The 16954-nt window shown below is 51.9% G+C and overlaps 1 protein-coding gene across 1 annotated transcript in view; it reads right to left on the reverse strand.

Moving 5' to 3' along the window:
- Nucleotides 1-16954, reverse strand: part of PHACTR3 (phosphatase and actin regulator 3) — a 247910-nt gene that overhangs the window by 72171 nt on the left and 158785 nt on the right. Inside the window, exons 3-7 of the mRNA XM_006839300.1 lie at nucleotides 15608-15685; nucleotides 6943-7122; nucleotides 4226-4429; nucleotides 1470-1644; nucleotides 626-873 (exon numbers count right to left, since the gene is read on the reverse strand). Coding sequence (XP_006839363.1) covers nucleotides 626-873; nucleotides 1470-1644; nucleotides 4226-4429; nucleotides 6943-7122; nucleotides 15608-15685 — 885 coding nt within the window. The remainder of the gene's footprint in view (nucleotides 1-625; nucleotides 874-1469; nucleotides 1645-4225; nucleotides 4430-6942; nucleotides 7123-15607; nucleotides 15686-16954) is intronic.

Consider the following 16954-nt stretch of genomic DNA (forward strand, 5'->3'; position numbering starts at 1 on the left):
CCACCATGGGGGTGGTCACCTGTCTGTGTCTCCCCACCACGGAGTGGTCTCCTGTCTGTCTCCCCACCATGGGGGTGGTCACCTGTCTATGTCTCCCCACCACGGGGTGGTCTCCTGTCTGTATCCCCACCACAGGGTGGTCTCCTGTCTGTATCCCCACCATGGGGTAGTCTCCTGTCTGTCTCCCCACCAGGGGGTGGTTTCTAGCCCAGGACACAATACCTCCTTTTACCCTGAGGCCATGTCAAGAGGAACAAACAGAAGTGGACTCCCAGGACGAGTGGGGTCCGGTATACACAGGTGGGGGAGGTTTAGACATGTCTGAGACACAACATGACCCCCACTGGACATCTATGGAACCCCTAAACCACCTCTCACCTTATCTACAGACCACACCCAGCGTCAACATTTCAGTGAACACAACCTAGGCTCGGTGCAGCAGAAACACTCACAAAATCACCACCTTGCAAATGTGTCTTCCCTTAATACTCATGAAAATAAGCATGTAATTACAAAACCAAAACAAATGCAGGTGGTTGGTGTGGCCTCATCTGTCCCTGCTGCAGCCCCCGCATCCAGGCGTGCCCTCCCACCAGGACCCGGCCGCCCACCCGCCTGCCCTCACCGGAGATGATGGAGTCGTTGAGCGCCTCTTCATCCTGATAGAGAAGCAAGTCATCCTTGAGTTCCGAGTCCACGAGCAAGTTCTCCTTATTCTCCTCGGACTCCCTGACGGAGGTCCGTCTGCTCTCAGCGGCCCCGTCGAAGCTCCAGGCCTCCTCCCTGTCCTTGCCCCGCTCCATGCTGGAAGTCCTCGACAGGCGGGCATCCATGCGCTTCTTGGGGGACCCTTTGTTTTCCCTTCCCTGAAAACTATGTAGGGAAGATGTGTCAGGTTCTAGGTTTCCCCGTCTCCCCAAACCTAGCATAATAATGTGCACGGGAGAAATACAACGTGGGAACAATGGGATTTTTGGAGTCCTAGTGTGGAGTCCTGGACTGCTAACCATAAAGTTAGTGGTTCAAACCCACCAGCCCCTCCTTGTGCACCATATACCAGGTCGCAATGAGTTAAAACTGACTCAATGGCACTTAATAACAACACAGGATTCTCAAGGCCCAGTGCAAAATAATAATGCTGGCCCTCTTCAAAAACTGGAGTCCCTGAGAAATGCAAATGGCTAAGTAACTGCCTGCTAACCAAAAGGTCGAAGGTTCGCATCTACCCAGAGGCACGTTGGAAGGAAGACCTGACAATCTCCTTCCAAAAGATGGGCCCCTGAAAATTCTAGAAACACAGTTCTACTCTGACACGTGTGGAGTAGACATGAGTCAGTGCCAATGTCACAGCAGCTGGTCTGGGATTTGGAGTGCAGACACTAGTAAGGGTTTGGGGTCTCAGGATAGCACATTAACCTGGCAGGGGCCTCTTTGGACACCGGGTCTGTGAGTCAGGGCGGGGGCCTTACCTGTCCTGCCGGTGCTTTGTGGCCAGCGCCCTGTGTAGCTCCTCAATGACCCGGCTGGGGGGCAGTGGTCTGTGGATGGTGGTGAGGTGTGGGGACCCCGTGGGGGTAGAGAGCTGACCTCGAAGGATAGGGTCTGTGGGCTTCACACCAGAGCCTTGGGAGAGAGCGGCTGAGCCTAGTGTGGGAAGAACCAATAGTCCGTCACTCTCAAAGCCCAGAGTCAGGGACAGACTGCATCGCTGTCCAGTCCCAGGCCTGGGATGAGCTCTGTAGAGGTCTGGGCCAGCAGCATCCCCCTTGCAGGGTCCAGTCTTAGAAATGTGTCATTCTGTGCCCTTATACATCATACATGAACAGCATTAAGTCCCAGCATCCATGAGATGAATTTGACGATGGTTCAAAACACACTCATCCAACTGCCACCCACAAAGGTGAGGCTTCCGTCTTCCTCCCTCCCTCTCCAAAGGCCTCGTGAGTATATGTCCATGGCATTGAGGGCAGCTCAAAGGTCACCTGGGGCCAGGCAGGCCTCAGGGAATTCAGACAGAAATGAGGGGTGGAGATGCAGCAGACAGAGGGGGGCTGCCCACCTCAGACTCAGACACAGTGTTGCCCCAGGGGAGAGAGAGTGGTTGGGGCTGCCAGGTCGAAGACTTTCCAAAGGAAAGGCAGGTGTTTGGACGACAGGCAACATTTCTCAATGGCAACACATTCTTGTTAGCTACTGAGCACCACACACACCCAGCTGAGCAAGTCTGTGGGTGACGTGCCCTGGCCTCAGGGGCTGGAGCATTGTGTACACTGTACCCTATACAGTGCCAGCCTTCCTCCACCTGGCCTGGGCCAGCGGTCACAGGAGCCCTGAGAATGAAGCCCTGTACAGGACTTCTTCTCTGCTGCCACCTAGTGTTCATACACTAGAGCAAACATCTTCCCCACAGGAGGACAAACCAGAGAAGCAGAGAAAGTGAAGAAAAAGTCCTAACAGTAAGAAATTCAGAGCTTGCAGCCACTCCCCTCCCGACAGGTCCTGACTCATTCCCCAAATTAATATGAGACACATCATAAGCAGTTACCACCCTGTTGTTCCCCAGTTCCTGGTGACTGAGGTGAGGAATTGAGGTATTGGACAGGACCCCAGTATTCAGGATTTAGGATGGCTAAACCAAGTGGGGCAGTTCTGATAAGATTGGGAACTGGGCTCAAGTGTCAAGCAGCTGTGACACCCAGGACAAAGTGTGGAAGCTTCCGGAAACTGCATTTCTTCAGTTTTGAGTTGGGACTCATTACCTCCCTTGATAGGAAGGCCTGACTTGTGTATACACAACAAATGGTCAGTATTGGTGGTAGAGCACAAATAATTGAACAAAGCAGCTGAGTTTGGCTGTTTGGAGTCATCTTTATGTCCTTGTCATCAAAGACAGCCCCAAAAGCCAGACTCTCTGAAATAAACCATGTCTTGGTGAAGAACCTGCTTTCCCCCAAGACCAGCGAAGATGGGACAAAAAACACCGGGTACGAAGAGTAAACAGCTTCTTCCTGGGATTAGCTGGCAGTGTGGTCAGTCTGTGCCCTCCTCTCTGACCATGCCCCTAAAGTCTGGTGCCATTCCTGGCTCAGATTTACTGGACAGGTCACTGGAGAGAGAATTGACCAAACAGAGACCAGTTGAGATGGTGAGAAAGACTGAGCAAATTAGAGACAGAGAGAATTAGAAATAGATGCCCAGACACCTGAGTGTCCAGACAGATAGACACAGAGACAAACAGGGAGGGAGTCTCCATCCTAGGACTGGATGGGTCTCCAGCACTCATGCTCTACAAGACATTTACGTTGACCCCTGCAAGTGGACAACCTTGTCTGCTTGAGCGGCCCAGTAGTCTGTGTTCCTGGTTAAGAACAGCCCTCCTTCCTCTGTTTCTCAGCCCCCAAACCTGTCACCCCTCAGGTCCTGGTGACAGAATCAAAGGGGGGAGAACTGGCCCATGTGGGTACCCACTCAAGTACATGTATGTATGGATGTATGGATACATGACACAGGGTTGACTGATGATAGAGAAGAGGAAGATGAACGAATACATAGACAGATGATGGGTAGGTGGATGGATGGATGGATAGATACAGAAGTGGATGGATGAATGGGTGGGTAGATGTAGGGATACATGACACAGGGTTGACTGATGATAGAGGAGAGGAAGATGAATGGGTACATAGATGATGGGTAGGTGGATGGATGGATGGATGGATGGATGGATGGATGGATGAGTAGATGATGGATGGATGAATGGAAAGATGAGTAGATGCACAGATAGATGAATAGTTGAGTGGATGAGCAGGTTAGTGGGTAGATGGATAGATGACTGAGTCAATGGGTGGCTGGGTATACTGGATGGATGGATGATAAGATGGATAGATGTGTGGATGGATGGGTATAATGGATGGATGGATGATAAGATGGATAGATGATGGATGGATGGGTATAGTGGATGGATGGATGATAAGATGGATAGATGATGAATGGATAGGTATAGTGGATGGATGGATGATAAGATGGATAGATGATGAATGGATGGGTATAGTGGATGGATGGATGATAAGATGGATAGATGTGTGGATGGATGGATGGAAAGATGCGTGGGCGGGTAGATGAATGGTTGGGTGGGTATACTGGATGATGGATGGGCAGATGGCTGCATGTGTGGATGGATCATGAGTGACTGAATGATGAAAGGAAGGAGCTATGAATGTGGACCCACCTGTGACGCTTTTCACAAGTTTGGATCCAGTCTTGGGTGGTGGGGTGGGTAGCAGTGGAGGGCTGGGCAGCTGCCCCACGGATCTCTCCAGGGGTCTGTGGGGACTCTCCAGGGATTCAGCTAAGGCTTGAGAGGACTCATCCAAGGTGGACAACAGGCTGTCGTCATCTGTGTCTTCACCACTAGACGCTAACGGTGACTTGGCTAGTGGAAGAGCAAAACAGAGGTTCACAAACATAGTTCCTTCTGACCATGAAGGGGTGATGGAGGAAATGCTGGGCTGTGGGCAAGGTGGGACCTTTAACACCGAGCACAACACAAATCGGTCACTTCCTACACACCTTTGCCTGCCTGTGAAGTCAGCCATCAGAGTCCCCATCAGAAGCAGGGACGGAGAGAAACCCAGGAGCTTGGGTGGCCCATTCACCTTCTCACTCACAGGGGCCATGCCTTGGTTCCACCTCAGCTGCAAACTGGGGTGGGGGAGTCCGTCACGTCTGGTCTCCAGCGGGTGTCTACCACTCACCGTGTGACCTTGCACAGGTTAGGAAACCTCCATTTCCTCATTGACTACATGGGGCCCATGAAGGGTCCCCCCACTTGGTTGTGGTGGTGATGGGATGTAAGCCTGGGACATGGTGGTCCATCAGTTAGAAGGGCTATCACTTTCACATGTCCATTCTAAGTGGGCTTGTCACCTGGCGAGTGGAAGGTGGGTGGTGCAGGCAGGGTTAGCACCCCCAGAGGAAGGGTTAGCCCCCCAGAGCCCTGCTTCCTCACTTTGTGTCTGCGTATCCAGGATTCCACCCCATCCAACCTCCTGTAGCCGTGGCTTGTCTGCCCTCTGCTGTCTCCTAACCCATCACTGGTCTCCTTGCCCACGTCTCTCTTTACCTAGCTCAGGGCCCGACATGCACCAGCTGCACAACACTTTCACTAGCATGTTCCAAGTCCTTTACCTCGCCTCCTGCTCATTGTTTGTTCTGGGTAAACCTCATTCTGAAAGAGGCCTCCATCACCTGATCCTCCTCCTGCCTTGCTCCTGCGCAGTGGACCGCAGGTGGAAGAAAAGCCACTCAGAGGACCCCCACCACTTAGGACTAGCACCTTCTGGATACTTGGCTCTGCCCTCTGGTGGATGGATAGATGGGTAGATGGATGGATGGGTAGGTAGATACACAGGTGGATGGATGGGAAGATGGGTACACAGGTGGACAGATGAATGGGTGGATGGCAGGTAGGTAGGTACATGGATGGATGAGTGGTTGGGTGGATGGATGAGCAGGTAGGCACACAGGTGGGTAGATGGATGGATGGGTGGGTGGGTAGGTGGGTGGATGGATAGATGGACGGATGGTATACAGGTGGATGGATGGGTGGGTGGATAGGTAGGCAGACACACAGGTAGACTGATGATGGGTGGGGGGCGGTGGAGGAGCAAGTAGGTACACAGGCTGGTGGATGGGTGGATGGGTAGACAGGTACACAGGTGGATGGGTGGGTGGACGGATGGGTAGATGGATAGGTGGGTTGGTCGGTAGATACTCAGGTGGACTGATGATGAGTAGGTGGGTGGGTAGTTAGATACACAGGAGGGTTGCTGAGTTGAGCGGTACTGCTCCTCTACCCAAGCTTTCCTACTGTAATGGCTGCTACTTATCCTTCTCTGCTCCTGTCTCCAGTTTGTCACCCTACCTCTCTCCTCCTGTGTGGCCTTACCTTCAGTTTTATAGGGAAACTGAGGCTCTGCCTAAGCCCATGATCCTTTCCGCTACTAGGCCAGGGGCCATAAGCTACAGCCCACTGGTCAAATCTGTATTGCAACCAGCCACACTCCTGAGACACTGAGTTCAAGGTGCATACCCCAAACCACACACAACATCCTAAAAGTTCAGGGGGGACCAGGCGCCCAGCTGACCAGCTAGGTCTGCCAGCAACGCTCAACTGCTGCTGACCATGTGGCGAGCAGTACCACAGAGGAGCCACTAGAGACAAGCTTTCCCCCACCCCGCCTTTGTGCTTCCCTCCTCCACTGCCAGCCACCATCCCTCCAGTTAATACTGTAATAGTAGCAGTAAGAACAACAGATGGATCACGACCCCACCAACCATGACTAACCGTGGTTGGCAACGTGCCAAGTACTTCCCACCCTCAAAACAAGCACAATGTAGGTATTAATAGTTTCCCCATGTAGCAGAGGGGAGACTAAGAATTAGAGCCACACGCCTTGCACCTGGTATAGATGTGGGTGAATCTCAGCTCGAGCCCAGCACCCCAGCGCTGGAAGACCACAGACCGCAGCATTGCCAGCCAGCACGCACTACTTCAGCTTCTCCTGGAGAGAGACAACGCTCTCCCTCCTAAAAAGGGGGCTGGCTGTTCTGTTCTCACCCTGCCCTACCAACCTGGGGTCTGATGCAAACGCTCCCACTGAACAACTTTCTGTAAACACGCCCAGGAGCCCTGGGAAGATGGTGCCAGGTGAGGGTCACCTGTGAGCACCTTTCCGCACCTGAGCTCATTAGTCATACCAGATCTGGGAGGTGGAAAAGAATCGCACTAATAATACTCGAACTCAGCTCCGTGGCCCACAGGCAGGTCCTGCACTCCTAGGACCACCTCCAGCAACACCCCTGCCCAGCCCAGTGGGGAACCCAGCTGCCCCACCCCGGGTGATGGCCATGCTGGGGGCAGCTCACGAGGGGTCTAGCCGATACCTGCATCATCAGGGTGGGTGTCTGTGGACAGCTGCTCATCCAGTGATAGGGGGTTTGTCCCAATGGCCAGGGGGCTTCCAGGCTGAGTATCTTCCGATGTCAGCGCTTCCTGCTGGGGCGGGGACGGTTCGCTCTGCACACCTCGGGGTCCCCCAGTGGGGTTGGTTTTGCTTTCAGCATCTGAAAGGATGGCAGCTATCAGGTGAGCCTGTACCCCACCTGTCCTTCCATTCTCATGAAGAAGCTTCCTACAGGGGTGGTATGGACCTGGACAGTCCCCACCCAGAATCCCCACTCCACGTCCATCTTTCTAAAAAAGCATCCACTGAGTGTCAGAAACATCTCTGCCCTTGGCCTCCAGGGCCTAACCTGTGCATTACCCAATTCTAACACCTCGTGACAAACTGGACAGTGGCCCTGTCACCCCCACCAGGAACTACACCTTCTGCCCTGTGCCTTAGCAATGCCTGTGTGTTCTGAGTCCGACTTTAGCCAAGGGTACACCAGTGGGTTTGAAGCAAGCAGTGGCTCCGTGGAGTGCTTGTACATGGCCATACCTCTCTCCCATCACTTCTGTCCACAGCAAGAATGGGCCAGCCAGCCTGCTGGAGAACGTGAAGGATGGGGCAAAGGCCCGAGCCACCCCACCAATCCATATGGTGAGCAGCAAGGGACCACTGAACACCGAGGTGCAAGGACAGCAATCACGCGACTTTACTGTGGCTGCAGATAGCCAAGGAGTCCCTGCATCCGAGAACAAATGCTCACAGATCACCTACTGTGAACCCGGCACCATGACGGACCAGCTGACCACTGGTCACCTGCTAAGCAAATGCTTACTGATTATGACTGTGTTCCTGGTGCATCAACAGGCTCTGGGGAGGCAGAGATGGTAAGATGTGATCCTTGTCCCCTGGCAACGTATATCTGTGGGGGGGACATTCAGACGACCACACTGCAAACCAGGGGGACACTGCACAGGGGGTGTCTGATGATAATGAGGACCTTCCCCCTGTGAGGCTCCTACACGGAACCTAGTGCTGAAGCTTGGCAGGCCGGCTGTTGACTGACGAGCCCACAGACAACTCGTGGAATCTCAGCCCAACAGTAACAATCTCTTCCTAGAGAGGCACAGCCCCAACACAGAGCACCTGTGAGACCCTGCAGAAACCCCTCCATGTTGAGGGAGCCATGAAGCAGCTGAAGGGGGGGGAGGGGGCACTCTTCCCCCAAGTTGGAAGCAGTGACCCCATGCAACCCCTTCCTGGGGTAGGCGGGAAGGGGAGGGCTGACTTCAGAGTAGAGTCTGTCTGCCCAGGTCAGTCCTGCCTCCACCTGCTGTCCTGTGGGGCACCTACCCAGGTTTGCACTACTGCGGGGGGCTGGGAGGAGGGAGGGGGACTCCTTTGCCCACATGACAAACTTCTCTGGGCCTCCACATCTGCATCTCTGGATCTATTTCTTCATGTAGACCTGCCTCTGGGCCTCAGTTTCCCTATCCTTCCTTATCTAAAACCCCCAAATTCATTGCCATTGGGTCAATTCCGAATCAAAGAAACACTGTATGGGGTTTCTGAGGTTGTAAATCTTCACAGGAGCAGAAAGCTTCACCTTTCTCCCATGGAAGAGCTGATGGGTTTGAACTGCCAACTTTCGGGTTTGAAGTCCAGTGTTTACCCCACAGTACCACCAGGGCCCCTGTTCTTTCATATGCTGCAGATGCTGTGTACTGTCAAGTCGGTTCCAACTCATAACGGCCCCGTATAGGGATTCCGAGACTATAAATCTTCATGGAAGAAGAAAGCCGCATCTTTCTCCTGTGGAGCAGCTGGTGGATTTGAATTGCTCACTTTGTGGTCAGCAGCCCAACATGGAACCCACTACACTGCCAGGGCTCCTTGTGTCTCCTTACAAGGACAGCTAAGTAGATGCTGTTAAGTGTAACTGAGTCTGTTCTGAGTCACAGCAGAACTGCATGGGGTTTCTGAGGAGCAGCTCGTGAGTGTGAACTTCTGACCTTGTAGTGCAGTGCTTATCCCACAGTGCCAAACCAGGACTCCATCTAAATAGGTTGTTGATGTTAAGTGTCATTGAGTCAGTTCCGACCCATGGTGACCCTGTATACGGTTTCCGAGGCTGTAAATCTTTACAGGAGCAGAAAGCCTCATCTTTCTCCCATGGAACCGCTGGGAGTTTCGAACAGCTGACCTTGAGGTTCGCAGCCCGAGTCATAACGACCATGCCACCACAGCAGATAAGATGGATATAACTGGACAGATATGCTTACAAAAGAAATGTGGCTTTTCCTACTCTACTTATGACATGGGATTTTTGTTAGGATTAAAAAAATAAATAAATGCAACAGGCTGGACACAGTCAGCACTACAGGCTGCGTGTCTTAAATTTACACGGCAGTTACTGACTTTTATTATGAGGATGACAGGAGTGAAGAACTGGCCACTAGGCCTGACCATTATGTCCACGCAATAACAATCGACTCAGAGAGAGCAGTTCTCAGGTTGAAGTGCCCGCTCATCAGCTCCAGCCTCATGCTAGGTCCCCTTCATCTAGGCGACCTTCAGGCAGTAAGAGTTGGTAATTATTAATTATTCTATTCTCTTCCTTTACTGCCTCAGGGAATGGGCAGAGGAGCCAGCGAGGCTGCACTGGGGAGATTTGGGACGAGGAGGGTCTCATTTATGAAGTGCTGATACCCGCTCAGTCACGCGAGCACATGGACACGCACATGCACGCTCATAAACACACGGAAACATGCATGTACACACTCATGTGTGCACATATGCATAGAAACACATTCACATGTGCACACATAGGAACACACACATACATTCACACATGCATACCTGTCAGAGGGTCTAGACCTGGGGCTGATATGCTTTTGCTGCAAAGACCCAGAGAGTAAACACTGTTGATTCAGGGATCACATGCCACATGCTATGCTATGCAGAGTCTTTGCTCTGTGTTTCAGTCAAAAAAGTGTAAAAGTGCAAAAGCCCTTTCGTAATTCACAGGTATGTAAAAACATGTCTGGAGGCATATCTGACCTACGACTATAGTTTGCCAACCTGCCAATGGCCAAGGCAAAGAGGCAAACACAGCCAAGAAAACTCACCAAGTGGACTAAAGTCAATGTCACAGAGCAGACCCCACACATGCACACATGTGTATAACACACACACACACACACACACACACGTGTGCAATGGCATATGTACATACCCACAATGCACTCTGTCTGCACACACACAAAGACCCTGCCCCCTGGGTTTCTGCACACACATGAGGCAGACATGGTGGGTCAAGGAATGTAGGGGCACAGCACTAGGGTAACTGCGCCCTTTTCCTAATCCGCCAGTGAAGGCATTCCTGGTCACCTCACTCTTCACACACAATGGTGACTGTCCCCACCACCAGCTCAAGGCCCTGAGGGTACAAAGGATGGTGGAGGCCGACACTGCCTGAGTGGAGATGTGGGCTCACTGTGTCCCAAACACAACCCACTCGCTGGGAAAGGTTGTCCCACCCTTCACAAGCTGGACGTGCCCATCTCAGAATGGGCAGACTGTTGCAAGGGTCACCCCATCATTAACAACAACAACATGCTCTCCATCATCATCAACAGCATCATGAAAGGATGGCCCCCAGACTCCCAGGCCAGGAGAGGTTCCCTCTAATACACCAGCTCAGCTGTTCCAACTCCTGGGCATGCTCAGTGAACACTTCCAGGTCCCCAAATAGCCCTGGAGACAGAACTGTTGCTAAGAAATGCAGGTGGGGGTGACAGGGTGGGTGGGCAGCTCATGCTTGCTTCTCTCACTGTGAGGGAGGGACCCCCAACCCCACTGCAGTGAGTTGCCTGTGCTCTGTGCCCTTCTGCTTCTCAGGGCTGTGAAGGGGAGAGGACCCCAAGCAGTTTGGGGTTGGTGCTGAGCAGCCAGGTACCGGAGACTGTGCCACACACCCACACACCTGCAGGAGCCACACATGCACACAGAAGCAGGTTCTGTGCACACCCGTGCATGCTTGTGTACATGTATGGACCCAAACTCTTTAGTGTGTGCGCACATATGAGGGGGATTCAAAAAGTTGTGGAAAAATGAAAAGATAACGGAATTTTTCCATGAAAAATTTGAAGTCCCTTCACATGTGCACATAACATGTTTGTGTACAAACAGTACATGTGTGATCAGTGTGCACATGTGTACAAACAGCATATACAGGCACAATGCAAACACACACCAACACATGTATATACATAGTCCACAGTGCACACCTGCATGTGCACACACACACACGTACCACATGTGCACACACACCCCCACATGTGTACGTGCATATCCCTACATGTGTACATACACACCCCACATGTGTATATGCATGCACCCCCCCACATGTGCACATACACACACACCCCACATGCAAATACACACAGGCACCCCTTCCCTCACATTTCTACCACCCAGACTGGGGGCAACTTGGTAGGCCCCTGTCTCATTTCCTCAAGGGACACATCTCAAGCCTCTGAGGTTGCTGGGCATGGCACCAGGCTAACAATGCTCCTTGTTTAAACAGCCAATGATGCACCATTAAATTCCTTAAATTATTTAAGAAGATGCCCAGTCAACGCTGACAGGAAGACAGAGAAAGACACACAGGAACACAGGAGGGCTCTATTCATGGCATAGCCCATTCTGGGCTGGGGGCTAGGAGGCACAGAGACAATGGGCAGGGATGCACAGGCAGGTAGGAGAATCACAGGATTTGGGGTGTCCAGTGCTCCACAAGTGCCCACATCAATAACATACAATGATCCCCTTTCCCAGAGCAGGGCAAACTAGAGCCCTGGACTCAGGTTGGACACTTGGTGTGTGTGCGCGTGTGCAATATGACATGGTGTGTATATGTGTGCATGTATGTGTTTAATGCCAGTTCTAGGGGCAGTCCTGGGGAAATCTGAGGTGCAGCCTCTAGGGGCCCCCATTCCCATCATCCACTACACTTCCTTGAAGTTTCATGCTACCACCACAGTTGAAGTGTTGGCTGCCAGCCACAGGGGGGCGCTCCAGAGGCAGGGACAGCCCCCCTGCCTGGGAGGAAGGAAAGACCCTGGATTCCTTCAACTCAACCCAGGAAAACCCCAACATCCTAGAGCCCCTCATACCCCCAAACCAGACTTCAGAAAGAGGAGGTGCCTGTGTGACCCCGTGGAGCACCAGTCCTCAGGTTCAAGTGTCCATTCCCACAGACAACGGAGGACCTGTAATCCCAGGAGGAACAAGGGCTGGCACAGAGCTCTCCGCCCCTCCTCCCATGAGACACAGCATTTCTTAGCAAATAAATGATGGGAGAGATATTGCAACGGAAGAATTAACCCCAAGAGCCTTTGCAAATGTTTTCATAATCCTGTTATCGCTGTGTGTTTGCATAGGGCAGAACACACACACACACACACACACACACACACACACACACACACGGTGAGGGAGCCACAGCACCGAAGAGAGTCAATGCAAGAGAAAGGCATGTCCGTCCACCCGCCTGCTCTCCTGGCCCTGAGAGCCCTTCCCACGGGCAGCCCGTTTCATCCCTGAACCAGCCTGGAACGGCTGCCATGGGTGTGAACAAGGTCCCGGCAGATCCAGAGTCCACTCACCCTGTGGCTGTCTGAGGGGCTACCCCCAGGCTCCCATGGCCAGCACCCGAGCCTGGAGTTTCCTTGACTTTGTCTGGGTTGCACGGCACACTGGAGGCAGCTCAAGAGGCACTCCTGGATCCACTGGAGCCAAGCTCGGACTCCCTTTCCATCTTTCCTTCCCACCAACATTCTTTGGGGTCCTTCCAGGCACCAAGCTTTACACATGCCCCTCCCTCAGACTGAGGACTCTCCAACCTCAGCAACATCAAGCTTGGATCATACAATATTAACCCTGTTAGGTCCCACCCCCACAAGTGTCTGATTTAACTGTGCTCACATGGTTTTGTAAAAGCCTTCCCCTCCAATCCAGACAGCCACCTACCGGCAGGTGGACCTAATATGCAACTGACTCAGGACCAATCTGCCCTCCCAGCTACTTTTGGGTCCTGTTCAAACACACCCCTTTCTGAGCCCCTGGCCAGGTGAGAGTGCTCTGAGCCTTCCCTCTGCCAGTCTTCTCAGCTGCCAGTTTCCATGGATTTGTGGGATCTCACGTCTGAGCCCTCATGGACTTTGAGTAAGTCCTGGCAAAGCAGTGCTGATTCACCTGTGCCCCCACAGTGGATGCAGAACCTGGCAGGTGGCAGGTGTCACTAGAGTGTGGCCAGCTCATGAGTTTGTGTACTTAGAGCTCAGGACTGGAGATCAGACCCTCTGGGTCCTGGACCACAATCACCTAGTGAATGAGAAAGAGCCAACTAAAGCAGGGGTTGGCAAATGATTGGTCTTCCCAGTGGGCTACAGGGAACTTTTTTAGTGGTTGGAAAAAGTCAAAACAAGGACAACAGTTAACAGCACTTAGAAATTCTGTGCAACTCGAATCTGAGCTCAGATAAATAACATTTGGTACACACACAGCCAAATTCATGCATTTGCTTTCATGGTGAGACAGAGACTTTACCAACTTCAAAGCCAAAAAGATTTACTCTGTGACCCTTGACAGAAAAAGTTGCCGACCCTGGATCAAAGGTAATCTCATACGAGAGATATATAACATTGCTGTAAACCACGGACCGCTGGAAAGGAGGGGCCCATGGCACCAGGACCCAGGTCCCATCATCTGCTGCCTCTTCTCCCCTGCAGGATCCAAGTGTCAGGCTCTGGGACTCTGTTCTAAGTACATCAGACAAAACCCCAGAGCTTCAGAACATCCAGCCTGCTCACTTTCCCCTTTGTTTCAATGCATCACTTTATTTCTGATAGGAATCACTTTTTATTCATCAGAATACTGTTTGTTTGTTTTTAGGACAGATCGTACACAGGCTTAAGGAACCCTGGCTGTGCAGTGGTTAAGTGCTCAACTTCTCACCAAAAGGTCAGATGTTCTGCACAGGAAAGACCTGGCTATTTGTTCTCACAAAAACTAGAAACCTCATGAGGCAATCTCCCTCGGTTATACGGGGTCTCCATGAGCAGGAATCGACATGATCATACAACCAATAGAAAATCTTTAAGTATTGCTTGTTGGTAATATACCTAAAATGCAAGTGCTTGAGGCTTTTCCCTTTATCTGAATGAAAACAGTGCCAATTTCTAACTCGGTAAAGGTAACTCTCCAGATCCAAGAGTCGGAAGTGAACCTGCTGGCAAGCTCCCTCCCATGGGTGAAGTTCTAGGAGGGGCTTCAAAAAGTTCATGGAAAAAATGGAAGAGAAAGACAATGGGAACATTTTGAAACTCCACCTCCCCCTTGTATTCTGAGCCTAAAGTTGGTTCCCATCGAGGCTTGCCCTAACAACAGTATCAACCAAAGGCAGGACAAATGAGGAGGAGGTTTGGGTCACAGCAGGGCTGCTGAGGCTACCAGACTGGTCAGGGTCAGGTCATTTCTAGGCTCTGGACCTACTCAGCCCCTGAACACCTTCCTACCTCCTAGTGTGTTGAGATGGGTTGCAAAGATACTGTCACATGTGATGTTGATAAGAAAGGGACGTGCTCCCTCTAGGATCCTTCAATCTGAACACTAGGACTTGGCTCAGCTTTGAAGCGGGGTGATCCAGAAGCGAGGTTCCAGAGAAACCCCCCACCGAAGATTCATAATCTCAGAGCACCAGGACGGACTTCAGAACGGTCCCGTACAACCCATGGTCTGGATGGATTATCACAGAGTGAGGGAGAGTTGGAGGGCAGGTCGGTTTTGTCAAATCAATTGTCCACATGATAAAACCAGCGATTCTCAGAAACGCAGATGCCACGGCAGACACCCAGCAACCTGCGCTGAAGGTCACCTCTGCCATCCTCTTGCATGACTCCTCAGAGCCACCAACCCCCCACATCTGCACAGTGAGGGGCAACAACTGAGCCCAACCCTCTGGGGTGCAGGGCAGGTGGAAGAGATAAAGGGGTAATTCTCCTCAGTGCAACAGATGATGCATAATAAATGCTTCAGGATGGCAGCCGTAGTAGCAGTAACAGAAGTCACAAGAACTTTCCCAAATAAAGGATTAAAATGCGAACCCTGAAAACTGGGGAAAACCCCATGAAACCAATGCTGTTATCTGGGGGTCTTCACGGTAACCAGGGAGTCCTGGCGTGGCGCTGTAGACTGATGCATCAGACTGCAAAGTCATTTGAACTGCAAGGTCGGTGGTTTAAGCTCACCAGCTGCTCCTTGGAAATCCTATACAGGGTTGCTATGGGTCGGAATTGACGGCACTTAATAACAATGGTACCCAGCTCCACCAGGAGGCAATTAGACATTAACCAGGAGAAATGTTTGCTGTTAGCAAAGTATTCCACCAGGAGGCGCTACTGAACTCACAGATGGTCCTCAGATGCCCCTGGTGGCTGAAATGACTGGTCATTGACAGGAGGGATTTCTCCAGTGTGGAGGCTCCCTAAAGGGTCATGTCCTAGCTCTAGGTGGGTGGGACTCCTCTGAAGTCTGTTCAGTCTCCCCTGCAGGTTTTGGCCACAGGCAGGCCTGGGTTCTGGGCATGGCTCACTCACCCTGCTCCATCATCTCCAACAGCCCTTTCTTGATGAGCTCCTCCCGACCTTGCCTGCCGGTCATCTTCTTCTCCAAAGCTGGACAACATACAAACACCAGTTAGTCACGTCCCCTCGACCCCTGGGCATCACGTGTACAGACAGGGAGGTAGCAGGTGACCATGGAGCAGGGGCTGTGGATCCAACATTACTCTTACGAAGCAGTCTGTTCAGAATTGTGCACAAAATACAAGCTCAGGAGACAGAAGGAACACTTCGGGAATTCTCTGTGAAGTAAGGTTTCTCTCAGCTACTGCCCACCACCTGTCCCCACCCACCACCCAAGCTCCTCCATCCACCAGCCAGGCGTCCAGAACCTGCTCTTTTCCACTGGATCCCTTTTCTGTGCTTTTGATGATGATCTGCTAAACCCAAAGTCCTTTGTGGGGTTCTCTCCTGGAGATCGGCTCCTCCCCAAATAGCCCCAGGTCAATGGCTCGGAGAATTCAGCAGATGGGCAGGAAGGGCTGTCCCCTGTCAATTCTCCCTTCAAAATGGCTCTTCTCAACTCCTAACCAATCATGACATGAAGCCTGGTGGTACAACTGTTAAACACTAACTGCTCACCCAAAGGCTGGAGTTTCTGGCGGACTCAGAGGCTTCCCGGGACAAAGACCTCTCATAACAAGCCAGCCTAGGGGTCCTATGAGACAGTTCTACTCTGCCACCACATGGGGTCGCTGTGGCTCAGAACCAACTATTCTCATTGGATCCCCTCTTTCCTGGGCACAGGCTGGGTCTCAGGCCTGCAGTTCACAACCTTAACGATGACCCTTTACTACTAACTTTCCAGAAAGCTCAATTTGTCTCAATCCAGCTTCCAAACACAAAACTAAGTAACCCCTTGGTGTTCTTGGGAGACGCAGATACAGCACCTGCTATGGGGCCAGGGTAGCCAGGCACCCGTGAGCCACATGTGTGCCGGAGCTGTTAGCACAGAGGTCATGTGGGGGACAGCTCAGCACTGGGGGCAGACAGGTGACAGAGGTAATGGCCACAATGTTATTTAATGGACTCAACAAACAACGTACTGAACTTCTATGAGGAACCATCATGGCACACAGGGTTGGGAACTAAATGGATCCCATCTCCCTCATAGAGTGTGGATTCCTAAGGGGGAGTTAGCAACTCAGGGTTAAATTGATCAGGCTAACAAAACACTGATCCAGCACCCACTGTGTGCCAGGCACAGTGCTAGGTGCTGGGGACCACACAGGCAGGCTTTGCTGGCGAGGACAGCCAGAAGCATCTCCAAGTGGGGTGAATTGAATAATCTAGAACTAGGGAGGAAAAGAGGAAGACCCCCAA

Source organism: Chrysochloris asiatica, unplaced genomic scaffold, assembly GCF_000296735.1.
Source record: "Chrysochloris asiatica unplaced genomic scaffold, ChrAsi1.0 scaffold00023, whole genome shotgun sequence".
Lineage (NCBI taxonomy): Eukaryota > Metazoa > Chordata > Mammalia > Afrosoricida > Chrysochloridae > Chrysochloris > Chrysochloris asiatica.